Consider the following 27,225-nt stretch of genomic DNA (forward strand, 5'->3'; position numbering starts at 1 on the left):
ACATAAGCTTCTCTATCCACTCATATTTATTTGGGGGGGGTACCGGGGATCAAACTTGGATCCTTGCGCTTGCGCAGCAGGTTGAGAAACCACTGAGCTAAATCCCTGGCCCATCTATCCACTCATATAGTCGTTTATTTTTTCAGTTAGTTTAATTCCAAACATGGACCTATTTAAGTGCTGCGCTGCAAAAGGATGGAAGATACAATCAAAGTATATTACAGAGGGATCTAGTTGATACCATCTTAGGCTTCAGGACAACTTTTTTTGGGAGGGTAAGCTGTGGATCAATTGTACGGTCTTTGCATTCAGCTAAATCCCTAGCCCTTTTTAATTTTTTTCTTTTTCAATCCTAAAGCAGGGACTCACTAAATCACTAAATTGCTCAGGCTGAGCTTGAACAGAGTGGACCACCACGCCCAGCTCTAGGCCATCTCTAACTAACCACCTGATGAAAATGCATCTGTAGTACTAGTTAAACATAAAGGTGAGTGCCAGGTGTGGTGGCACATGGCTATGATCCCAGCACTCTGGAGGCTGAGGCAGAAGGATCTCTCAGTTCAAGGCCAGCCTGGGATACATAGTGAGTTCAAAGCCAGCCTGAACCACACAGCAAGACTTGGTCCAAAAAACAAACAAACAAACAAAAAATATATATATATTACTAATTTTCTCTACCTACAATATGCCCCTAGCTTCCTACCTTCAGCACTTAAGTCAAACAAATTTTCTGTGTGTGTTTCTTAAGTAAATGAATAAATCTTATTCTGCCTTTCAAATGTAAAACCAAAAGCTATTTAACCAATTTGATTAATGGGTTACAATTTTCCAGCTTCATAAAATTCTAAATTTTTTTCTGGGTCTAGTCATCAAGGACACAGCTGGTTCTATCTGGGCTACTGGAAACAATGTAACAAAATGTTATAAATTTGGTAAGAGTTGTACACAAACTTTCTGTTCTATTGTTTGTATAAAACATAAAAGTTAGAAAACAATATAGTTTTATAGTCATAGTTTGTCCAAGGTTATTAGCTAAGAAGCAGCACCCAACTTTTCCCAGTCCAATGTGCTTTCTATTAATGTTAAAGGAACACCTTCTCTTATTAGTTCAAAAAATGTTTTTGGAAAAATTTCGGGGAAAAAACTCATAGATAAGACAAATTATCAAAGTACTTTCTTTTTAAAATCTGCTGGGCTTTCATATCTCCAGTTGTTACCAAGACTCATGACATTAAAACATTTATTAAAATAAAATTGGAGCTACAAGCACTAGACACAAAAGAGAGTGTATGTATGGAATTTGACAAGCTTGTTATCTTTGGAGGAAGACAATTCAAGCTTAGAAGCTTTACTCAAAATCCACAGTTGTTTTCCTGCCCCCACAATCCTTCTGCAATTAGCTCTATCTTCTCCCACAACATTCTACGTCCCTCTTCATCACTACCTTTTCTACCTTTGGCACTGGAATGTTGTCCCCCACCCCGCCCCACATCTCAATTTCATCCTTTCAGCCATAGGGTCTATCCTATCCAAAGTGGCCTCCTCCCAGTTCTAAGCACATTACAATCTATAATTAACCTTCTTTTTTAAACTTATTTTTACTAGCTAACTGCCATTCCCACTGGGATGTCCCATGAGAGCTCTCTCACCACTGCCTACACACACCACCTCCTTTTCTATCATTACCAAAACTGCATTGGAAACTCATTTCTACAACTGCAGACTCATCAAAGGTAAGCACAGTGTCTTATTTGTGTTTCCTCAGCACTTGATAGAAGCGCCCAGCACCATTCTAAAGAACTGGCAAAAATTTGTAAAGTGGAAGTATTATAGACAGCTGAGTTAGATACAAATATTACAGGCAGGAAGATAGGGCTAGGCCCTTCAGAGAGTCAAGACAAAGGTAAAACACATCACAACTGCGTGTTGGAGACCAGGCCTACATACTTCCTCAAAAGACAAACATGGGGGCCTAAGGAAAGGAAGTCTAGATAGACATCAGTCACCCCAGTGGGTGATCAAGACCCATCATTTCCTTAAAAAAGTCTTTGTTATTTCCATGCACCCCTGTTACATGACTTGTTTCCCCACTGGATCACTATTACCTAGGTAACTACACTTATAACTTTATTTGTTAATCATAGCAGTAACCCATGTTGTATCCACATGGGTTTTGCTCTGTAAAACTTCCCTGTAAAGTGGGGTCCTCTGCGACCCAATTGGAACCCCTCCTGCCTCTCCGGAGCTATCCTCTCAAATATTTTCCTACTCTTAACCTCCATTGTTCCTAGAATTCATTCTTTGATTTTTAGAGGACACAAACTCCACATGTCAGACATCTAACAGGTTGGGAGATGTAGTATTTTCATATTTCACCTCCTGTATCAAAAGTACTAAATTTCCACCACCTGCCTGGCAAGCGCAAGGTCCCGAGTTCGATCCCCAGTACCCCAAAATAAATAAATAAAAGTACAGCATAAGAGAGATAAAGCTGGGCATGGTGGCATATGCCTGTAATCCCTGCACTCGGGAGGCTCAGGCAGGAGGACTGCCATGAGTTTGAGGCCATCCTTAGCTACATAATGAGTTCAAGGCCAGCCTGGACTACAGTGAGAGCTTGTCTCAAAAAAAAAAAAAATCATTACTCTCATTATTAGTAAGAAAGCAAAGAACAAATTCACCTCGACATATAGTTGTGCAGGGAAATGTAGCTTATACACTTAAAATTTGAAATGATACATGTATGAAAAAGATTAGGGACAATTCCACTTAAAGGGGTGAGGTTCTTCTGGCTCACTAAAGCAAACCAACTTTTGATTCTGCTTTGAACCAACAGAACAAATTGTCCCCAACCCACCCCAAATTATAACTTTGGGACTCCACAATTCATTGAACACACACTCGAAGCCTCATTAAGAGTCCAAGTGCCAATATACTACGATTATTTTGTATTCCCTAAGGCATGCCAGGTGAGGAGCAAAGGGATGGTGACTGTAACCTGATAGAACAAACATCAGAAGTAGAAATACTAATAGCAAACATTTACGTTTGTAGGAGACTTAAATACATTAAGAAAAATCTCTCAGTGATAGTAGAGATTAAACTAAACACATGCATAAATATATAATCATAGGCTAGGATCCACTGTGGCACAGAAATAATCGATTATACGACTGCTATAAGAGGCCACACAGTACATCTTTCCCGATCCTCTTCTACTGAAAGACTAATCGTCAATACAAAGCTCACCAGCCTCATTCCTGATAGTGCAACTCTCAAATAAATACAAAGGAGGTTAAAGAACAGCATAAACATACCCCCCCACACACACACACAATGGGCAAAAACAACCAACCGGCTCCTCAGTCCCTAACCGGAAAGCCCTAGACGCCTTTCAACGCCACCTGTCATACCTTTCAGAGGCCAGTCGACTCCAAAGGTAAGTCCCTGGCCCCAAATCCTCTCCCCGGGTTATTTAAAAACAAAAAACAAAACCGGGGTTTTGTTCCAGTTCGGAGATCCGCACTCAAAAAAGCAATCTCCCTGCAGAAACAAGCAATCAATCCCTCAGGGAGCAGTGGCCTCAAGCACCAGGCCAGGACATAAGCAACGGCGAAAGGGCACTGCCCTTCCAGGGAGCCTCCGGCGCTCTCCGGGCTCTGTACGGCCCAGCGTAACCAGCCCCGTCAGTGACCAAAGTCGGGCTGTGGCGGAGGAGGGCTAGCGGTGGAGCTTCGGCGCTGGGCCTTCCCGGCCTGGGGGCGCGGCGAGATATGGGGGCGGTGTCTTTCAGTAGAGCTTCGGCTGGTGCAATAGACCCGGGGCCTCCTCCCCTGGCCTTCCCACCCTGCCACCCTCAACCAGCCAGTCAGCCCCTCACCTGGCAGAAGCTCCGGCAGTAGTTCAAAGATGAGACCTCCGACACCTCCTGCTCCCTTAGCTCTGTCTCCAGCTGCCACAGACACGGTCGCAGGCCCGGGACTCCCGGAGCCGGAGATGTAGGGCGATGACCCCGAGCCATGGACTCAGTCTCGGCTCCGTCTCTGGTTCCCGCTACCTCCGGAGGCTCAGCCCCGGCCCCGGCAGCGACGGCGGCGTCTCCCTTTCCGTCCGCCATCTTCCCACGGCCCAGCAGCGCGTAGGCAACCAAGCCACGTGACTTATGTCCGGCCCCGCCCCCAGTCGCCCGCGCTCTGTGACGCATCTCTTGGCGACGCCGGCGCCCCCCTGATCCCGTCACTGGGGCGCCCAGTGCTGCTCTAATCATCAGCCTCCGAGGAAACCGCCCTAGCAACAGCCTAGCAACAGCTGGTCAGGGACTCCAGCCCACTTAGGTACTTTCTGGTCCCTTGGAGTCATGAAATCGTGGAGTAATAGGGTCGGAAATGCCTATAAGCAATATAGATATGAGGTAGATGACAACAGAGCTCCGATCTGCAGAACGAGCGTAAGGTAGCCCCGAGAGGAGCCTAAAGAAAAGCATCCCTGGTCGAGGGAAACTAAGAAGCACCGGTTGTTAGGCCGAAATAAAAACTAGCTCCAAGGAAACTTGGTTTATGACAGGATGGCGTTACCAGTCAGTGGGGAAAGGATATATGTCAATAAATGGCGCTGAGACATGTTTTCCAAAAGAGAAAAAAATTATATTTCTACCTCAAACTATATTCAAAAGTAAAGGTCAGATGAATTAAAGACCTCAAAGTATGAAAATAATAAAGTTTCCTTGGGCACAGGAAATAGGTGCAAAAGTCATGAGGCTTAAGACTAGCATAACAAGGTGCTGGGAGCACAGGCATTTGCCACCACATCCCAGGTATTGCTTTTTTAATTATTATTATTTTTTTGGCTTCTTTGTGATGAGGTCTCTCTGGCCCGAACTGACAGTGATCTTCCTGCCGCCACCTCCCGAGTGCTGGGATTACAGCTGTGTGCCACCACACCCAGCTTCGGCTAAAATTTCTGATGGGAGGGTCTATACAGGTTCTCACTATGTACTCCAGGCTGGCCTTGAACTCAGGGCATTCCTCCCAAGTATGCTACCATGCCTGGCTAGGCTTGACTTCCTGATCTGCAAATTCAAGAACTTGATTCTATCTTTTTTTTTTTTTTGGTGCAGGGGATGAAACTCTGGACCTTGCACTTGTGAGGCAGGCGGCGGAACCACTGAGCTAAATCCCCCGACCCTTGATTCTATCATTTTACCTAGGTGGTGATTAAGTCATAAGAACCCAGTTTACTAATTTATCCTCAGAAATATAATATCATCCTTATGGAAACAAAATTAGCAGCAGAAGTTTGCTTAGGGAACACAGAGTCAGTGTAGAGGAAAAAAAAGATCTTAAATCAACATCATTCCTACACCCAGGCTTCTTTCATAGTTATTTTCTAGTTTCTCTTTCTCTTCCTCAAATCTTATCAGGTTAGGTTTTTGTGGGGGGGTTTTTTGTTGTTTTTTTTTTTGGTACCCGGGATCAAACTCGAGTCCTTGTGCTTGCACAGCAGTCGGTGAAACCACTGAGCCTAAATCCCTGGTCCCTTTGTGGGGTTTTTTGGGTTTTTTTCAGGTTAGGTTTTAAGTCCTATCAGTTTGTCCTCAGGAAATTTTCTTCCAACTCTTTTCTCTTTACAATTTCTACTTATTCATACTTGGAGGATGAGGACATATAAATATTACCACATAATTTCTAAAAGTAGAGTTTGAGGGGTGAGAGTAGCTGCTAGGTGGAAAAGTATATATACTCCAGAACCTCAATTGAAATATTATCCTCCATTACTGTCACCTCCTAGCCACTGTCATTAGAACTCCAAGAATGGTCCGTTTTCCCCCAGGAAGTTTATGGTTCCCTTCTGGGAGGCTTCCCTTCTGTGTTTTTTGTTTTGGTTTGGTTTTGGTTTTTATTTTGATAGCGGGGATGGAACTTGGGTCCTGCGCTTGTGAGGCAGGTTGCACAACCACTGAGCTAAATCCGGGGCCTTCACTGCTGTGTTTTGATGAGAGGACAGGGGCCCAAAGTCAGAGGAACACCCCCCACCCCCACCGCCACCCCGCCAAAGGAAATGGAGACTAACAGCTGGGGATTTAGCTCAGTGGTGCCGCTCCTTTGGTGCAACGACCTGAGTTTGATCCCCAGAACAATAACAAGAGCAACAAATGAAGACCCCAAAATCTCACAAGTGCCTTTAGCCTTTCCCCTTTTGTCAGAGATTCCCCCTGAAGAATGCTTCTTTGCTCTCTCATTTAGATGATTGTTTGTTTGTTTGTTTGTTTGTTGTGTGTAGTTCAGCCTGGCCTGGAATTTACTATGTAGCCCAGGCTGGCCACAGCTCACAGTAATCCTTCTGCCTCAGCTTCCCAAATGGTGGGACTACAAGTGTGAGGCACCAGGACCAGATTTCTAGATTTTATAAAGGAAGAGTGACTCTTTCATTTTACCAGCCCTCCTGGATAAGTACTACTTCTTTTTTTCTTTCTCTCTCTTTTTGCATTCTAATTCTAGGTTTATTCAATATAATTCCTTCACACAACAAAGTACAAACACAACCTTATCTAAAATGTTACAAAGGGCTGGATGTGGTGGTGCACACCTATAAGCCTAGCACTCTGTAGGCTAAGGCAGGAGAATATCATGAGTTCCAGGCCAGCCTTGGCTACAAAGTGAGTTCAAGGCCAATCTGGAATACATAGTGAGACCCTGTCTCAGATAAATAAATAACTACAACATTATAAATCTCAAAACAAATTTTATAGTACTGACTGTACAATAAAAGCCAAAGGCAGGGTTATCTCAGTGGCACAGCGCCTGCCTTGCAAGTACAAGTCCTGAGTTCAATCCCCGGTACCAAAACAAACAAAAGACCCTCAAAAAACAAAAAGTGAATCATTCATTGCCTGGTGTGGTGGTGCACATCTGTAATCCTAGCACTGAGTAGCTGAGGCAGGAAGATGATGAATTTGAGACCATAGAGAGTTCAAGGCCAGCCTAAATATAGAAATTAAAATTCTTTTTAAAAATTAATAAAAGCCAAAAGCAACGTACACATTGCCAAGGTAACTTTGAAGACTATAATGTTAGGTGAAATGGGGGCTCCATGATGATCTGCAAAGCTGGCTCTCAACATGTTTATCAACTTCTGAGAGTAAAGGAGACACAAGGTGGGGGGTATAGGTGAAGACGTAGAAAGATAGAACCATTTATGGCAGCTAACACAAGGTAGAGGGTACTCTCTCAGGGTGTTTGACTCTCAAGGTTGGAAGAGGACCTAGGCAGGAATCAAAGAGCCAGGCCTAATGGGAATGGTAGCTTGGTCCCCTTTCTTGGAGGTCATAAGCAACAGCAAATCATGACCAGATTGCTGGACCATCCTGTGTCATCTGTGGAAAGGCTTGCCCCCCACCCCCCACTCCCCCCCCCCCGCCACCTGGAGGTTTGCTTGTCCTTACCAGGGGACTACCACTTACTAGACCCTTGGGAGATGGGATTGGGTGAGCCTCCTAGTCAGAAAATTTCATGGCACATTATGGGCCAAGCCTGGAACCAACAGTACTTCTGTAGCCAGAACACACCTGCAGAGCAAGTGCCTCCACTGCTACCTTTGAAGCCTGCTCGAGTAAGGGATCCTTTCCTACTGTTCCTCCTTAGGCTAGAAAAATGACAAAACTGAGCTGAGTGGGACATAAATTAAAGAGGCAAGCTTTTATTGCCTTGCTTATCAGGAGGAATTATTGCAAAGGTTTTCCAGTAGGTATCTTTGCTTCTGATTCATCCCTTCTGCTTTCTGAGATTCATCTTTCTAAATTTAACTTCATTGTTTAAAACAATTCAACCCTCCCCCATACACACACCTTTTATGACACAAGGTCTTGCTAGAGATGTTTTCTAGGTTAGCCTCAAACTCCTGAACTTGAATGGTCCTCCCACTTCATCCTCCCAAATGCTGGGATTACAGGTAAGCACCAACATGCCTGGCATCAGCTCCTTTCTCAAATAGAACCAAATCTTTAGCCTACCTGTAAATCTAACCACCTGGCCTTTTCACCTATTGCTAAGAGTACAGAGTTCTTTGTGACCTGCCTGGATACAGTATGTTGCTTCTCCACCCCAGTACAGGATAGTTTTCCTGCCTTTGTTTCTACTCAATTTGTCACTTCTTCCTAGAAACTCTTCTTATTTGTTTGTTGTTGTTTGTTTTGGATACTGCTTTCAAGGCAGGCAGCAGAAACACTGAGTGAAATCTCTGGCCCACCTCTTATTTGTATTAAGTGGAATTAAGAAAAAAAATGGAATTAAGGAATAGATTATATTATCTAGTCCTGGAAGAGTAGCCCCTAGTTACACTGGCATTTCTTCAGTCCCTAACCTTAATTTTTTCTTCTCTTAGGACCTTTGTATTTGCTCTTCTGTCTATGCAAAACATTCTTCACTTATCTTTCCTTCTCTTGATCTTACCCAAAAGGCCAAGAAGCGATTTTTAGGTTCTTTTCTTGAGTCAATTCCTTGACTTTTTTTTTTTTTGTCTGCTAGCATCTTGTTTATTTTTTATCTTCATAAGACTTTCCAGAATCAGTTATTATATATACGCCTTTAGCCTGTAAACTTGCAGACAGTGCTCGTGTCTGAAATCCCTAAATTCTCAATTATTTCTCTGCTTTAACTTAGTCCTTTCTCTTCCCAAAGGACACTACTTCTCCCAAGTGGTATCGTTTTTGTTGTTGTTGCTTTGAGACAGTTGTCTTGCTGTGAAGTTCAGGCTGGCCTCAAACTTGAGGCAATCCTGCTGCCTCAGCCTCCAGAGTGCTGGGATTACAGGCGTGTGCAACCATGCCCAGTGTATCTTTTCTCTTTTGTTCACTTCATAGATTAGGCACAGGGGAGATGCTCACACATATATTTACTATTTGTGTCCTATTTTTTTTGGTCTAAAGAACGGTTGGGCGTCTGGCAAGCACAAGGTCCTGGGTTCCATCCCCGATAACAAAAAATGGTTGGGAAGCCAGCCCGACAGAGTGGAAAAGAAATTGTTCTGAAGTTAGACAAGATTGAATCTTAACTCTTACTGACTAGCTGGTGATCTTGACCAAGTTGTTGTTGTTGTTTTTGGTACCGAGGATCGAACTTGGGACCTTGCGCTTGCGAGGCAGGCGCCAGAACCACTGAGCTAAATCCCCGGCCCATTGACCAAGTTTTTAACTTCTCTGAATCACTGCTTTCATCCATTATGTATAACAGTTCTAATGGGCAAAGGTGTTTTGCTAAATCGGTCCAAGTGGTTTATCCACACTGCCCCCTAGAGGAATTTTGTTTCTAGGACAACAGCAGAACCCCAAGAAGTTTTGAGTATCTTCCTGGGCTACCCAGATGCACAGGAGACAGAGGAGGCTCCAGATCATCCTTATGGTTTGGCTCCAGCATAGCAGTGGGCTACGTTTTAAAGGCTCAGGGGTCCAGAAGAGGGCAGTACAGCTGAGGAGGTGGCCTGATTGAAAGCTGGCCTTCCTGCTACAGTGGGTTGTTCAGAGCTTGAAGTTTGAGAATTTTGCTATGTGTGTGAGAGAGGTTCATGTTAACCATAGGTGAGATCAACAGTATTTCTGAGTCACATGCAAAATGGAGATGACAATAAGTACTCACTTGCAGACTTACAAGGATGAAATGAGAAAATGGAGTCGTGTAAAGGGTTATGATGCATGATACATGATAATTGTTCAGTAAGTGTCAATTGCTATTACTGTTGAAAAATAAGGCAACCTCTCCACTTATGCTATGTGACCAGTATATTTTCTAATAATAGAAAAAAGATGAATTAGAACAAGAATATGGTCAAACTATGCACTTTTCTGTAGGCAGTACATTGCTTTTCTCAAAATTTTATGAGATCTTCCCTGATTCTGTCCATTACAGCAGGTTCAGCAACCCTCTGCTACATCTCCCCCAAGGGTGTTACATCAGAAAACAAAGTTTATTCCTCACTGGTTTGTTTGTTCCACAGCCCTTTTTCAGAGTTCTAAAGAGTAGTGGTCCCTAATAGAATTGCTTTACCTTATTCAGGGAGACACAATTTAATAATCACAACATCTTTTATGGTCAAGCTTACTCAGCAATATAAAATGATCTTTAATTCATTTGCTCAAATAAAGCACTAGAAATCAAATAATTCAACATGACCCTTCTCTCTCTCTCAGACAAGAGAAAAGAGCAAGACTGTATCAAAAACAAAACAAAGCAAAATTTAAAAATAAAAACCTTAGTTCCTTTCAGTGAAAAATTAATGTGAAGGATTTGAGAACCAGGGCTACATTTCTATCATTCTCAGTGACCGCTGGGAGTCAGCAGAGTGAGCAACATAGGAAAACACTAATCATTTCACTGGTGAGTGGAAACATTTCAGAGCCTTGAATTTAATTTGATCTTTTTCTTTTCTCTTTCTCCTTTTTAAAAACAGAACATGGGCTGGGGATTTAGCTCAGTGGTTCCGCCACCTGCCTCACAAGCACAAGGACCTGAGTTCGATCCCCAGTACCAAAAAAACCAACATTAACATTCTTTAACACAGAACATAAGCCTTTTAACATTCTTTTAAAACAGAACATAAGCCTGGCCTAGGGGGACATACCTGTAATCTCAACACTCAGGAGGCTGAGGCAGGAGGATCACTGTGAAATCAAGGCCAGCCTGGGCTATGTAGTGAGACTATGAACTATATAGGGAGATCCTGTCTCAAAAAATGAAACAAATAAATAAATAAAACCCAGAACATAAATATCAGATAAGTCCACCCTGTGATGATGATGATGGAAGCAGATGAAACGTGTTGTTAAACAAAAACAAGAACATGCTCTAAACCATAAAAATGACTATATACTGTGCTTGCTTCAGCAGCACATATACTAAAAATGACTATGTATTTCCCCCTTCCTTGTATAGCTTGAGAGACTATAGTTCTTTATCAAAGACAGCCTTTTTTGTTTGTTTATTTTTTATTTATACATTAATTGGCACATTTTAGGTATACAATACATTTACATTTATCATTGGGTGTTTGTATCTGTACATGATGTATCTTAGTTCTTATTTTCCCCCAATACTTATGCGCCCTTCACCCCCACCACCCTTCCCTATCTACATAGACTTTGTTTCCATTTTTTTTTCTTTCTCATAATTTTTCCTTTCCCTTCTTCCCTTTCCCCTTCCCCTCCCGCCACCCCTACACCTTTGGACCTTTTCCTATTTCAAATTATCAATTATTCGTTTTAATCATTTTCATCCTTATTTACACTTTCAGTTTCTCACACTAGAGAAACTAGTCAGTATTTACACATGTGTGTCCTATTTATTTCACTTAAGAGTATGGCCTCAATATGCATCCATTTAGCTATAAATGACTCTAGTTTCTCGTTCTTTATGGCTGAGTAGTACTCAGCCATAAAGAACGAGAAAAAAAAACACATCTTCTTTATCCAGTTTCCAGTTGATGGGCACTTGGGCTGTTTCCAAATAGCTGTTTTACCTATTACAAACTGTGCTGCTATAAACATAGGTGCACATATATTGCTGTGGTACAGTTCTTTTAATTCTTTGGGGAAGATACCCAGTAGGGGAATAGCTGGGTAAAATTGGACCTCTAGTCCTAGTTCTTTGAGGTATCTCCAGTCTGCACTCCCACCAACAATGGAGAAGGGTTCCTTTCTCTCCACACCCCTGCCAGCATTTGTTATTGGTTGATTTCTTGATAGCAGCCATTCTTTGTGGGGTGAGGTGGAATCTCAGTGTTGTTTTCATCTGCATCTCTCAAATGACCAGTGATGTTGAACATTTTTTCATATATTTATTTGCTGTTTTGACTTCTTTGTCTGAGAAATGTCTGTTCATTTCGGATGCCCATTTTTGAATTGGGTCTTTGAATTTGGGGGGTCTGATTTTTTTCAATTCTTTATATATTCTAGATAGTTGACCTTTGTCTGAGGTCCAGCTGCTAAAAATTTCTTCCCATATTGTAGGTTGTCTCTTAGCTCTGTTGGTAGTTTCTCTTGCAGTGCAGAAGCTTTTTAATACGATGAGATCCCAGTTGTTGATTCTTTGTGTTAGCTCCCATGCTACTGAAGATTTGTTCATAAAGTCTTTTCCTATGCCAATGTCATTGAGAGTTCTACCTAACTTATCGCCTAGCAAGTTTAGTGTTTCTGTCTTGATATTTAGCTCTTTAATCCACCTTGATCTTAGTTTAGTGCACGGTGATAGGTATGGGTCTAGTTTTAATCTTTGGCAGGTTGAAATCCAGTTTTTCCAACACCATTTATTGAACAGGCTATCTTTCCTCCAATGAGGATGGTTGGCTCCTTTGTCAAAGATGAGGTGGCTGAGTATGTCTGGAGTTGTTTCTGCATCTTCTAATCGATTCCACTGATCTTTGGGTCTGTTTCTTTGCCAGTACCATGCTGTTTTTATCACAGTAGCTTTGTAGTATAGTTTCAAGTTGAGGATTGTGATACCCCCAGCCATGTCTCTGTTGGCTAGAATTGCTTTTGCTATTCTAGGTTTCTTTTGCTTCCAAATGAATTTTTGGATTGTTTTCTCTAGTTATGTGAAGTATATTGTTGGAATTTCAATCGGTATTGCATTAAATCTATATAGTAGTTTTGAAAGTATGGCCATTTTCACTATATTGATTCTTCCTACCCAGGAACAAGGGATATCTTTCCATTTTCTTATATCCTCTTCGATCTCCTTCTTCAGAGTGCTATAGTTTTCAGTGTAGAGGTCTTTTGCTTCCTTTGTTAGGTTGATTCCTAGATATTTCATTTTTTTTAGATGCTATTGTAAAAGGAATTATTTCCCGAATTTCTCTCTCAATGGGTCTGCTATTTGTGTATAAGAAGACTATTGTTTTTTGAGTGTTGACTTTGTATCCAGCTACTCTGCAGAATCTGTCAATTACACTTGATCTTAGCCAAAAGGCCGAGAAGCGATCAGAATCTGTCAATTAAGTCTAGAAGTCTTTGGGCAGAGTATTTTGGGTCTTCTATGTAAAGTATCATATCATCAGCAAATAATGACAGTTTCACTTCTTCCTTTCCTATCTTTATTCCTTTTATTTCTTTCTCTTTTCTAATTGCTATGGCTAATGTTTCCAGAACAGTATTGAACAGGAGTGGTGATAGTGGGCATCCTTGTCTTGTTCCTGATTTTAGACTGAAAGTTTTCAGTTTTTGACCATTTAGTATGATGTTGGCTGTTGGTTTTTCATAGATAGCCCTAATCAGGTTGAGATAAAGACCTTGTATTCGAATTTTCTGTAGCGTTTTTATCAGGAACTGGTGCTGGATTTTGTCAAATGCCTTTTCTGCATCTATTGAGATGATCATATGGTTTTTGTCCTTGACTCTGTTAATATAGTGTATTACATTTATTGATTTATGAATGTTGAAACATCCTTGCAACCCTGAGATAAATCCAACTTGGTCAGGGTGTATGATCTTCTTGATGACTCTCTGTATTCTGTTTGCCAGTATCTTGTTGAGGATTTTTGCATCTATGTTCATTAGGGAGATTAGTCTGTAGTTCTATTTTTGGGTTGGGTCTTTCCCTGGTTTTGGAATCAAAGTAACACTTGCTTCCAGGAAAGAATTTGGAAGCCTTGCTTCCCTTTCAATTTTCTTGATGAGTTTAAAGAGTAATGGCAATAGTTCTTCTTTAAAAGTCTTGTAGAATTCAGCAGTGAACCCATCAGGACCTGAGCTTTTCTTTGTTGGTAAATTTTTTATTACAGTTTCAATTTCACTCATTGTTATTGGGGTGTTTAGAATTTCTCTATCTTCTTCATTTAACTTTGGCAATTCATATGTATCTAGGAATCTGTCCATTTCTTCTGTGTTTTCCATTTTATTAGAGTACAGGTTCTCAAAGTAGGTATTGATGATCCTCTGAATTTCTGCTGGAACTGTTGTGGCTTCACCTTTTTCATCCTTAATTGCATGGATTTGAGCCTTTTCTTTCCTTTTTTTGATAAAGTTGGTTAAAGGTTTATCAATTTTATTTATTCTTTCAAAAATCCAGCTCTTCGATTCATTGATTTTTTTGTATCGTTCTCTTAGTCTCCATTGCATTGATTTCTGCTCAGATCTTTATAATTTCCTTTCTTGTAAGAGCTTTGGGTTTGTTATGCTCTTCTTTTTCTAGGAGCTTGAGGTTCTGCATTAGGTTATTTAACTGAGTTCTCTCTGTTGTCCTAATATGGGCATTCACTGCTATGAATTTCCCGTGTAGAACTACTTTCATTGTGTCCCACAGATTCCTGTATGTTGTACTAGCATTATCATTTACTTGTAGAAACTGTCTAATTTCTTCTTTAATTTCCTCTGTGACCCATTGGTTGTTCAGGAGGGTGTTATTCAATTTCCATGTGTTTGTGGGTGTTTTGCAGTTTCTTATGTTATTGATCTCCAGTTTTATTGCACTATGGTCTGATAATATTCAGGGGATAACTTCAGTTCTTTTACGTTTACTTAGATATGCCCTATGAGCTAGCATTTGATATATTTTGGAGAATCACCCATGTGCAGCTGAAAAGAATGTGTATTCTGATTTTATGGGATGGAACACTCTGTAAACATCTATTAAGTCCATTTGTTCAATAGCTTGGTTCAGTTCTAGAATTTCATTGTTAATTTTTTTTCTAGATGATCTGTCTATTTGTGATAGAGGGGTGTTGAGGTCCCCTACTACAATTACATTATTGTTTATTTGGTTTTTCATGTCCATTAATATTTGTTTTGTTTAGTTGGGGGCATTCATACTTGGTGCATAAATATTTAGGATTGTCATCTCTTCCTCTTGGATTGTTCCCTTCACAAGGATGTAGTGACCATCTTTGTCTCTCTTAATTAGTTTTGGTTTGAAACCTACTTTGTCTGCAAATAAGATTGCTATCCCTGCTTTTTTCTGGGTTCCTGATGCATGGAGAACTATTTTCCATCCTTTTACTTTCAGTCTATGAATTTCCTTTTGAGTTAGGTGTGTTTCTTGTATACAGCATATTGCTGGGTTTTGCTTCTTAATCCATTCTGTCACTCTATTTCTTTTGATTGGTGAATTGAGGCCATTAACATTGATAGTTATAATTGAGAGATACTGACTCATCCTTGTCATGATGTTTTATTGTTGTTGGCTCTTTTATTTCTTATTTTCCCCCCTTTCCCTTTAGTGTCTTACCTTGCGTGGTGTCTTCTCTCTGTTGGTCCTCATGGAGTTGTGACCTTCATTGTCTTTTTCTAGGATATTGCATAAAATTGTTTAGAGTGCTGGTTTGGTGTTCATGAAATTTCTCAGGTGGTCTTTGTCATGAAAGTATCTAATTTCCCCATCGATTTTGAAAGATAATTTTGCCAGATACAGCAGTCTAGGTTGGAAGTTATTTTCTTTTAGGGCTTGAAATACTTCACTTCAGGCTTTCTTTGATTTGAGGGTTTGTGTTGAGAAATCTGCCATGATTCTGATGGGCTTTCCTTTGTAGGTGATTTGTTTCTTTTCTCTAACTGCCTGTAGAATTTGTTCTTCTGTTGGGTTTTTGGGATCTCGACTATTATATGTCTAGGTGTAGACTTTTTTTGGTCATGGCTAGTTGGAGTTCTATATGCCTCATTTATCTGTATGTCCAATTCTCTACCTCTGTCTGGGAAGTTTTCTACTAGTACTTCTGTGAACAGTTTTTTTTTATGTCTATTGTACTTTCTCCTGTTTTTTCATGGGCTCCTATCAGTCTTATGTTATTCTTCTTTGCGTTATCTAGCAGCTGTTGGATTGATTTCTCATGGTCCTTTATTATCTTTAAGAAATCTCTGTTTTCATGGTCCTTACCCACAATCCTGTCTTCTATATCTAATATTCTGTCTTCAAATTCTCTTAGTCTGCTCTGCATGCTTTCAGTGGAGTTTTTAATCTCCTGAATATCTGTTTGAATCTGTTTCATGGATTCCATTTCTTTCTTATGTTGGGCAATCATGGTTTCCATTTCTTTCTTTCTTTTTTTTTTTTTTTTTGGTACCAGGGATCAAACTTGGGTCCTTGTGCTTGTGAGGCAAGCAGCAGAACCACTGAGCTAAATCCCCAGCCCCTCCATTTCTTTCTTATGCTGGGCATTCATGGCTTTCAGCATGTTTCTGATCTCATCTATTTTCTTATCTGTTTCTGCTCTAGAGCCTTTAATCATGTCTTTCATTCTACTCACCATCTCTGTATTTATCTGGGAAATTATTTCTGCTTTGAATTTTTCTAGAGCCTCATGCATCTGCTTTGTTACTTCCTGTGTTATCAGTTCAGGGTCTCCAAGTGGTTGATTATCAGACTTTTCCACCTCATTTCCCCCAGAATTTCCTTTTTGTGGTATGGAAGCCTGCGTTTGTGCCTTGCTTAAATGTCTTCTCATTTTTGTTTTTGGTACTGTCCTTGGTTTAATTTCTGGGTTGATATTTCAAAATTGCTTAATGCAGGTATCTTTGTTTCTTGTGTTTAAAACCCTTGTGGAATGATTGCTTTTCAGAGGTGTCTTCCAGATATGGCTTGTGTTTAGGTTTTGAGGCTCTAATGACTCTGAGGCTATTTTATTTTCTTTATACCAGGAAGGAAAACTGATTAGATCAATCACAACATATTAGACCAAATGATACAATCAGCAATACCATAGCATCAAGGGCAGCGTGGTGTGGGCAGGAACCAGGATGCAGCTGAGGAGCTTCACACTGCTTGGCTGACCCGTGGAGTGGAGCGCCGGATGGGGGCAGGGCTCCAAGCCATGCCTGGGACCTCACCGTGGCATGGGCAGGAACTGGGACACAGCCAAGGAGCTTCACACTGCTTGGCTGACCCTCGGAGCTTGTTTGTTTGTTTAAAACAGGATCTCATTATGTATTTCAGGCTGGCCTTGAACTCACTATGTAGCCCAGGCTGAACTGGAACTCGCAGAAATCCACCTGCCTCAGCCTCTGGAGCGCCGGACTTACAGGTATACTTCACTCAAATTCTGTTTCTTACAATCTGACGCACCTTGACTTCACCTTGGTCTTGGTTTCTTCATCTGAAAATTGAGGATGATTGAGCTCACTTCACAGGGTTGTTATTGGCTTAAACTGGACAATTTCCATTAAAGTTCGTAATTCCTAGTACATGTGCTCAAAACTGTTAATTGGCCTTTGTCCTACACCTGAAGGCAATGGCTATCAACAACTATATAGCCATCTGCTAGTTTTGATCTGACCACCAGGTAGTATTAAGAGCACCAACAAGATGAGCAGACCACCTCCACCCCTCCCAGGGTATCCTCCGTTTGCCTGTAATGTTCTCCAGCTCATCTCCAGCCCCAATTAGGCAAAGTAAACTCATATTTCAACGTGCCTTCGATAAGAAAACCTTCACTGGCTTCCCACTCTAGGTCAATCCTCTTTTTACATCTTTTCTGTATACTAATCAGAATATTAGTTTTATAATTGTATAACTTTAAAAATTTTTCTTTTTGCAGTGCTGAGGACTGAACCCAGCACTTTATGCATGTTATGCGAGCCCCCTGCTTATGTCCCCAGCCCAATTTTGTAATCTTTTACATAGGTATTCCATTTGTATCTGCCAATCCACAATTTTTTAGCTCCCATGAGGGCAAGGCCTAGGTCTGACTTGGCTCACTTCTATATACCTGGGACCCAACACTGAATGCCTGGAACATAGCAGGCACACAAAAGATGTGATTAAACAAATGGATGTCCACTGTTTAATCTTCCATACACATCAATTCTTTCTATTAGAACTTAATTTTTTTTTTTGAGACAAGATCTCACCATGTAGCCCAGGCTGGCCTCGAACTAGCAGCAATCCTCCTGCCACTGTGTTCTGTCTTGCATGGTGGCCCACCCCTATGCTACAGGGTGTACTTCCTTTCCTACTTTTACTTGGCCCAAACTCACTCTGCAGAGCCTGTTTCTTTTCCTACCTTTAATAAAGTTTTGCTACCATTTAAAAAAAAGGAAGAAATATTCTCAATATGCATCAACCAGTTCCCCACAAAGACTATCATTCCTTTGTATTACAAATGTGAACTACTAATAAAAAAGAAACAGACATTCTCTTTCCCAAACCAACACACGTAACCACTATACTACAAAGCAACAGTACAATGAAAGTTTAAAGTTCTATGCAGGCGGATTTAATTGCAGAATTCTGGAAGATCCAATAATGGGCCTAACATAAATGCTTGGCTTAATACATTTTTAATAAATTTTGGTATGTCTATCACCCAGTTATGAAAAAAGGAAAATAGTACAGTCTGTAAAAATAAAGAAAATATTCATGAGATTTTACAGTACAGTTGTGGGATTAATGAATAAACCAGCTGAATCCCTGCCTTCTGTATATCTGGCCTCCCCAAATAATCACCAACTACTTTATACCTAAGGCTAAGGCTCTTCACCAAGGTTTTTTCAAACATCTGTGGGGTGGTAAATATCTTCACTGGATGGCCACAGTAAAAAACACCAAGAGTCAGGCCACATCTAAGCTAAGATCTAGATTTGGTTTGTTTGGGTTTTTTTCATTTGTTTATTTGTTTTCTAATGGTTTGCAATTGAACCTAGAGATTTTTGTTGTTGTTGTTTTTTACTTTCTGTGGTATTGGAAATTGAAGCCAGGGCCTCACACATGCTAGGCAAGTGCTCTACCACTGACCTACATTCTCAGCACTTTTTATTTTTTATTTTGAGATAGGGTCTTGCTAAAGTGTCCAGGCCAGCCTTGAACTTGTGATCTGCCTTGGCCTCCCAAACACCTGGATTTACTTTTTCTGTTTTCTTTTGGTATTGGGGATTGAACTCAGGTCCTTGCGCTTTCGAGGCAGGCGGCAGAACCACTGAGTTAAATCCCCGGCCCCCAAACACCTGGGTTTATAGGTGTCCACCACTGTGCCTGACAGGAAAAAGTTTTGATGGTGTCCTCTGGGTTTTCGAAATAGTGAAAAAAAAAAAAAACAAAAAACCACCTCTCAGTAGAAGCGGGAAGGCAGTGACCAAAAAATTAAAATAGTTGTAATGATTGCTAGAAGAATTGTACATTATGTGTTTTTTTAAAAAGATCTTTCTACAATGTTATTACACCGACTTTTCAGAAGTGTTTTAAAGAAAAAAGTCTCTATGAACTTCATCTTGATGTTCCTAAGGCAAGTCAAAGAATGAACTAGTGCTGGTCACATCCAACACAAAACTTAGATCTTGCCAGGAATTCATTATTCCGAGAAAATCTTGGTTAGAAGTATTTAATTGAAAAAAAATAATAAAAAAGAAGTATTTAATTTTGGGCTGGGGGTTTAGCTCATTGGTGCTGCCACCTGCCTCACAAGCACAAGGTCCCGAGATCCCCAGTACCAAAAAGAAAAAAAAAAGTATTTAATTTTGTGGGTACTACACAAAATAATGAAAACTCAGTATCTGCTTTCTCAGAGCTTACATACTTGAACTGCATTGTTTAGTACCCTAGCCACTGGCCCTATGTAGCTATTTAAATTTAAGTTAGTTAAAATTAAATAAAATTAAAATTCATTTGCTCAGTTGTGTTGGCCACATACCAAATATTAAGAAGTCATATGGCAACTAGCAGCTACTGTATTGGACAGCTCAGATACAAAAGTATTTCCATCATTGCAGAAAATTCTGTTTTTTGGTGTGTGTGTGTGTGTGTGTGTGTGAGAGAGAGAGAGAGAGAGAGAGAGAGAGAGAGAGAGAGAGAGAGAGAGACAGAGAGACAGAGAGAGAGAGAGAGACAAGGTCTCACTATGTAGTTAAGGCTGTCCTTGAACTCATTATGTAGCCCAGGTTTGCCTCAAACCCACAGCGGTCCTCCTATCTCAGCCTCCCCAGTGCTGGAATTACAGGCATGCATTACCATGCCTGGCTGTCACTGCAGAAAATTGGTCAGTGTTGGGGATGTAGCTCAGAGAAGAGAGAAAAGGGAAAGAGAGGGGAGAAAAAGAGAGAAAAGGGAAAGAGAGCACACAGAGGAGAAAGAAAGGGGGAGAGAGAAAGAGATCTGGCATAAAACAAGGAAAGAAACTGAATGAACAAGAGTAGACATTGGGACTGGGTGTGGTCATGCACACCTGTGATCCCAGCACTTGGGAGTCTGAGGCAGAAGGATTGCCACAAGTTAGAAGCCAGCCTGGGCTACATAGTGAGTTCAAGACCAGCCTGGACTACATAGGGAGACCCTGTCTCAAAAAAAACCCCAGCAAACAAAAAACAGTAGATATTGCTCTGAAGAAAAAAAGTGATGCCATATAGAATAATGATCTTCAGGAAAATGTCTCTGAAGATCACGAAAAGAAGAAGCCATTCATGCGAATATCTGGGGACACAACATTCTAGGAGCGGGCACACAGGAGCAAGTGCCATGCAGTGGGAATGAGCTTGGGTTAATTGAGCAGTAGATCATTTTGCTTGATTTTCTGTGGTACCAGGGACCCAACCCACTTTAAAATTAAGCTACATCTCCAGCCCTTTTATTTTCTGAGCAGGATCTCACTAAATTGCCCAGGCCAGTTTCCAACTTGTGATCCTCCTGTCTCAACCTCCCCAGGAGTTGGATTACAGGTGTGTGACACACGTCCAACATAAAAACTATTTTGGCTTTGTAAGCAAGGAGAGTGGTCTAAGATGAGTTTGGAAAGATAAGTAGGGGGTCTCACTATGTATGTTTTCCAGGCTGGCCTTGAACTCACAGTGATCCACCTGCCTCAGCCTCCTGAGTGCTGAGATTACAGGCTTGCACTACCACACCCAGAACCTTGTCAAGTATTTGAGGCTATGAATTGGATGTTCAGGCATCTGAGATCCCAGGACAGCTGAACTGCAGTGACCTGACAATGGTTATAGAACTGAGAAGAAGATGATATCAGAAAAGTTGGGCTCACCAAGGACAAATAGGAGTTGAGGGATTAGCTGGTAACATTCCTAATGCCATTACTGGATCAGGAAACAGACTTTCTCAGGCAAGCTGGTATGATTGTATGGCTGCAGAAAGCAACTCCCTGCTTAGCTTCTAAGGCATATTAGGTCTAAGGCTATGCTCACTTTGTTGGTTCCACCCTAAGAATAAATGTTTTAAATTATATTAAAAGAACGCAGCATAGTTCAAGTGACCATGAAGCATACAAGAAGCTGGGAGTTGCAAGGGAGGAAATAACATTCCCTCATCCTGGAGTGTTCAAAGGCAGAGCTTCCTTTCCCCTCTTGTTTGAGACCCATGCCTTCATCATTTCATTGCCTCAATTACTGGTTTTCTACTTATACTGTGAATTGTTTCAGGGTTTAGGCTACAGTGGCAAACAAGACAAAGTCCTCACTCTTACGTGGTTTACAAAGTTGGCAATAAACAAATGACTGTATAATATAATGATAGGTGGAAAATTCAGAAGGAAAGAGGATAAAGAGTGAGCAGCCAGGCATAGTGGCACACACCTGTAATCATAGCATCTAAGGAGGCAGAGGCAAGAAGATCACAAGTTCAAGCCCAGCCTGGACAACGTAAAAGCTTAGTGAGACCCTGTCCCAAAGTAAGAAATTAAAAATAGGCTGGGGATGTGACTCAGTGCAAGGGCCTTGTGTTCAGTCCTCAGTATTGGAGAAAAAAAAAGAGCAGGAGCATAAAATTGTTTGGGGAAAGCTTTAAGAAGGTGTTGTTTGAACAGAGCTATGAATGACATGAAAGTATAACCATGCAACTACTCAGGAGATCAGTCTGGGCCAAGGAGCAGCAGGGATCTTGAGGCGGGATCCTTCTTGATGAGTTCATGGGACCATAGTGCATGGGAGCTCAGTGAATGAGAGGGAGAAGGAGGAGAAATGTCATCACAGATGTGAGGCTGAGGGGTAGATGCAGATGAAAGAAGGCATTGCAGGCCATGGTAAGGATATTACATTTATTCTGAGTGTGACAGGACCTTGTTGGAAAGTTGAGAGGAAGGAGAAACATAAACTGATTCACATTTTCAAAGAAATACCCTGGATGCTTGTGGAGGACAAATTGTGGAGGGGGTTATTGTTTATGTCTAGATGTCCCCCAAAGCCTTGTGGGCTCATGGGAGGATCATGGGTACCCATCACTGGATTAGTCCACACTGATGGATTTATAACTGGGTGTGATGTCTGAGGTGAAGCCTGGTGGGAAGAGGTGGATCATTGTGCGCAAGGGTAGTGTACATACAGTTGGCCAAAAAATGTATACACACTTCAGGAAAACAAAAACTTATATAAATTTCTAATACTAAATTTACTGAGACATCACGAGATTAATACAAGTTACCTTTGGCCTCTACAATTATAAGAGGTCCTCAAAGTGGTGGCCATTAGCTTCCACACATTTATTAGTACAGCAAACTGCTGCTTGGGTAACCTTGGTCATTGAGATCGCTGCACATGCATTTTGAATTTCTTCTCTAAGGGCCAACAGTGTAGTGGGTTTTCTGTGATATACAACATCTGCTAAGGTCCCTCATTATGAAGTAACACCATCTGTTGAAAAAATATCATATTACTTTTCTTGAAGTATACATTTTTGGGGCAGAATATATCCTTCCTCCTCCTTTGATCCCACTTTGATCCCTTTTTGCCTCCTGCCTGCCCTATCACATACTGTTTATCCTCTGCCATGCCCTTCTGTCATGCTGCCCTGTCTTGGAGCCAGCCAACTATGGACTAAAACCTCTATAGACTATGAGTCAAAACAAATCTCTCCTCTTTTAACTTGTGGGTGTCCAGTATTTTATCCTAGCAAAGAGAAAGTAACTAAGACAGAGGGCAAGAGGCCTTTGAAGTAGTTTGGGGACAAATGACAGACAAGGGTGGTAGAAGTAAGGGGAGAGAAATGGTCAGATTCTGATGATAGGTTTGGATGTGTGTAATGAGAGAAGTGAGACATCAAGGTTGACTCCCAAGCTTTTGGTCCGAAAAACTGGCTGAATGCTATTATTATTTAGAGCAGGAAGCCCTAGGAAAGGAATGGGATTTTTTGTTTGTTGTTTGTTTGGGAAAGGTGGGGGTTATGGTGTGGGGGACATGACACGGACTTCATTTGCAGATATACTAAGTTTGAGATGGCAATCAAGTAGAAAGTTTGAGTAGAGAGTTGGAAATGTGTGTCTAGAGTGTACGGAAAAGGACAGGGTTGGAAGCATAAATACAGAAGTCTTCAGTATGCACATTGTAGTTTTTTATTTTAATGTTTACAATTGAAAAAAATTGTAAACATACAAAAGCAGAACATCCTGGTACCCATCACCTTGTTTCATCACTTAATGACATTGTGTCAAAATCATCCCATCCTTACCTGTCACAGTGTGCTACTATGGCTGTGTAAAAGACGAGAAAGATTACAGTACTTGGACAGAAGACTAGTTCAGTCCCCGAGAGGACCCAGATGGGCTGCTACCTCAGCATAAGAGAGCTTCAGAGAAACAGCCATGAGCTGAGACTTCTGTGGTTATTTATTTGTTTTTGTTTGTTTATTGAGATAGGTTCTCACTATGTAATTAAGGCTGGCTTTGAACTCATTATGTAGCCCAGACTGGCCTCAAACTCACAGCAATCCTCCTGCCTCAGCCTCCCAAGTGCTAGGATTACAGGTATGTGCCATACAGTTATTTATTTGTAACTCAAGGATACAAGAACAAAGTTGTACAAGAAAACCATTTGCAACATATCCTATAGTAGTTTTGGTCAGAGGTCAGGGCCGGAATGGGGATATATGTCAACCTAGTTTAAGCAATCTTTTCGAGGACAGATGGGACACAATGGCCAAAGGAAGTGTCTCTGAGAACAAAGCAAGTATCTCTGAGCTTTTAATTCTGCTGACTGTACTCCTGCACATTCTGCTCTAAACTCCAGCCATGAATTCCACGAGTCCTGAATTATCCAAAAAGTCCCTTCCTTTATCACATTCACTTCAAAATCTTTTGGCCAGAGTCACCCCACATTTACCCACTCCTCTGTGAGTTGAAGTGTTTTAAAGCAAAATTGTACCCTACAAATATTTGTCAATTAAACTGAGTGTGGTGGTGCAAACCTACAATTCCATGACTTAAGCTGAGGCAGGAAGACCTCAAGTTTGAGTCCTGCCTAGGCAACTTAGCAAGATCTTGTCTAAAAAAAAATATTTTTTTTGGTACCGGGGATTGAACTCGGGACCTTGTGCTTGCGAGACAGGCAAAGGAACCACTGAGCTAAATCCCCGCCCCACTGTCTAAAAATTTTTAAAGGGCTGGGGCTGTAGCTCAGTGGTTGAATGTTCCTGGGTTTGATCCCCTGTAACATCAAAAATGTCAAAAATAAAAAACTGTTATGGTTTGTATCTAGATGTCCACCCAAAGCCTCATATGCCCATAGGTGGGGCTTTTCAGAGGTGGCTGGATCTAGGATGTGTGAATATAGATTAAGGGTGTGTGATAACTAAATTAGTCCACTGATTGGTTTAGCATACATAGTTCTAGGTGTGAATAATGGTAAGGCTCACCCTGGGTGTTGGTGGCACTGATAGGCTTATAGCCAGGATGGATTATAAAGGGAAACATGAGGGCTGGGCATGGTGGTGCACACCTGTGAGCCCAGCACTCAGGAGGCTGAGGCTTGAAGATTAATTTGAGTTCCAGGCCAGCTTGGGCTACCTATCAAGACCTTGTCTCTCACACACACGCACAAACAAACAAACAAAATACAGGGGACACTTCCTGGAAGAAGGTGGAATGGTGAACATCAGAGAAACAGCCTCTCCGAGATTTGGTGTCCAGAAGCTAGAATTTGGTAAGAGAAGAAAGAGGGAAGTGAGTCCCTAGGACCCAGCAAGGATCTGAAGTTAGAAATGAAGCCACAGGGAGAGTGAAGAGGGTGACTTCAGTGCAGAAGGAGATGGCAAATGGTGCTTTCTCCCTGATCCCTGACTCACTGCATGGGAAGGGGAGCTTGAACCTACAGATGCATGGTGACTACTAGTGGCCTGAAAGGGCTCCACAGAGAAACACACCAGTGGAAGGGAGCAGAGGATGCAGTGGACTGCAATGGCTGCTGAGTTATTTGGGTTCAGACATCCCCCAGGAGAGGGCAATTGGTCCATATCCATCTTGTAGAGGACCCAATGGAGCTTGGAACTCAGAGTAGCTGCAGGCTGGCTCCATCTAGCAGCTCCCAGAGTCAGGGTGAAATGGAACTGTGTTCAAGTCAGCAGGAGGTCAAGTAGAGTTCAAACTGGGAGGAGGCATAGGGAGCATTGCAGGCTGAACAAATTGGGTTCCAGCCTCACAGCCAGAAACCAGCCTCAACTTCAATAGAACTAATGGTTTGCAGGCTTGCCAGAATTATCCACTACTCTGCTGTAAATCTATGGCTGACTTTCTGGGATTAATCAACATGGATCTGGGCTCTGTCTGGCCACTCTGTTTATTAGTGACAGCTGAGACATGCCCTGAAGGGGACTTTGTTTTTCTTTTCTTTTTTTTTTTGGAACCAGGGACCAAACTTGGGACCTTGTGCTTGCTAGGCAGGCAGCAGCACTACTGAGCTAAATCCCTGGGCCTGTTTTTCTTATTTTTGATTTTGTTTTTATTTTGTTCTCTCTCTTTTTTTTCTTGATTATTTGTTCTTGTTTTTATATGAGTGTGAACATTGTTTCTAGTTTTTTAGTTGTTCTGGTCTTGGGGTTAGGTGGTGGTAATTAAGCTTGTGGCCACTGTGAGCCTTTTCACCAGCCCACTGTGGATGCTGATGGGTGTATTTCTTTTCCTACTTAAATGCCCTGAACTCATTCCACAGAGCACTTCTTTTCAGAGCACTTCTTTGCCCTTCTTTTATCTTTAATACCTTTAATAAATGTAACACCTCACTATTTCATTTCCTGTCCAAGTTTTTGTTCAGGACAACAAAAGCTTGGAAAGGACCCCTGGAAAGAGCACCCCAGTACCCCATTAACAATTTCGTTAATTCTTTTTTTCCCCTTGCAGTACTAGGGATTGAACGTAGGAACATTCTATCATTATGCTACATCCTTACCCCTTTTCTCTGTCTCAGTCTCTCTCTCTCTCTCTCTCTCTCTCTCTCTCTCTCTCTTTTAATTTTTTTGTACTTCAAGACAGTGTCTCACTAAATTGCCCAGGTGGGACTGTAAATTGAAATCTTCTTGCCTTAGTCTCCCTCAGTGCTGTGATTACATGCTGAACTTCTAGCATATTTTTGTTTTATTTCATGAATATTTTCTGTAATCTTTCATTTTACTTCTCCTCCTCCTTCTTTTTCTTCTTCTGAGGCAGGGATTTAGCTCAGTGGTTCCGCCACCTGCCTCGCAAGCGCAAGGACCCAAGTTTGATCCCTGGTACCAAAAATAAATAAATAAAAAATATTTTTCTTCTTCTCCTTCTCCTTCTCCTTCTCCTTCTCCTTCTCCTTCTTCTTCTCTTCTTCTTCTTCTTTTTGCTGTACTAATATTTGAACTGCACTGAAGGGGTGCTGAGCCACATCCCCAGCCCAGCCTTTTTGTGAATAGTTTTTTATGTCATTTGTGCTTCATCTCTTGCTTTTTAATTGACTCCAATTAATCTTATGTTATTCTTCTTTGCATTATCTAGCAGCTGTTGGATTGATTTATTGTAGTTCCTTGCTATTCTTAAGAAACCTTTCTTTTCAAGATTGCTAACTGCAATCCTGTCTTCTATATCTGATATTCTGTCCTCACATTGGCTCATTCTACTGTGTATACTTTCAATGGAATTTTTAATCTCCTGGATATCTCCTTGAATCTGTTTCATGGATTCCATTTCTTTCCTATTCTGGGTGTTCATTGTTTCCATGACTTTCCTAAGATCTTTTTTTGAAAAAATCTGTATCTGCTCTGGAGTCACTAATCATGTCTTTCATGATGATCACCATCTCTGTAGTTACCTGAAAATTACTTCTGATTTGATTTTTTTTCTAGAGCCTGGTTCATCTGCTTTGTTACTTCTGCTGTTACCACTATAGAGAGTCCAGGTGGGTAGCTTTTGTATTGTTCTACCTCATTTCCCCTTGGGTTTGCCTTTGATGAGCTGAAAATCGGCAGGGGTGTGTGTGTGTGTGTGTGTGTGTGTGTGTGTGTGCATCTTTTTTAAGTGTCTTGTCATTTTCTTTTTTTTTTTTTTAGTTTAACTCCTGGTTTGATGCTTGTAGATTGCTTATGGTGA

At 41.3% G+C, this 27,225-nt stretch overlaps 1 protein-coding gene and 1 long non-coding RNA gene across 3 annotated transcripts in view; one reads left to right on the forward strand and one right to left on the reverse strand.

The window, feature by feature from the left end:
- Rlf (RLF zinc finger) overlaps nt 1-4,159 on the reverse strand; it is a 76,606-nt gene extending 72,447 nt beyond the window's left edge. Inside the window, exon 1 of one of the 2 annotated variants that reach the window (XM_087215224.1) lies at nt 3,881-4,159. In XM_087215224.1, the coding sequence (XP_087071350.1) occupies nt 3,881-4,117 (237 nt within the window). In that variant the 5' untranslated portion in view covers nt 4,118-4,159. The remainder of the gene's footprint in view (nt 1-3,880) is intronic. The other variant, XM_087215225.1, reaches the window with a different exon arrangement.
- A 67-nt stretch (nt 4,160-4,226) lies between these two features.
- On the forward strand, nt 4,227-27,225 carry LOC147827185 (uncharacterized). Its single transcript, XR_015452705.1, has 4 exons — nt 4,227-4,334; nt 16,908-16,995; nt 26,982-27,034; nt 27,186-27,225. It is a non-coding gene; the product is annotated as an uncharacterized LOC147827185 (long non-coding RNA).

Source organism: Heterocephalus glaber, unplaced genomic scaffold (assembly GCF_053883595.1).
Source record: "Heterocephalus glaber isolate CG9 unplaced genomic scaffold, H.glaber_assembly_v1.0 deba00001452, whole genome shotgun sequence".
Taxonomy (NCBI): domain Eukaryota; kingdom Metazoa; phylum Chordata; class Mammalia; order Rodentia; family Bathyergidae; genus Heterocephalus; species Heterocephalus glaber.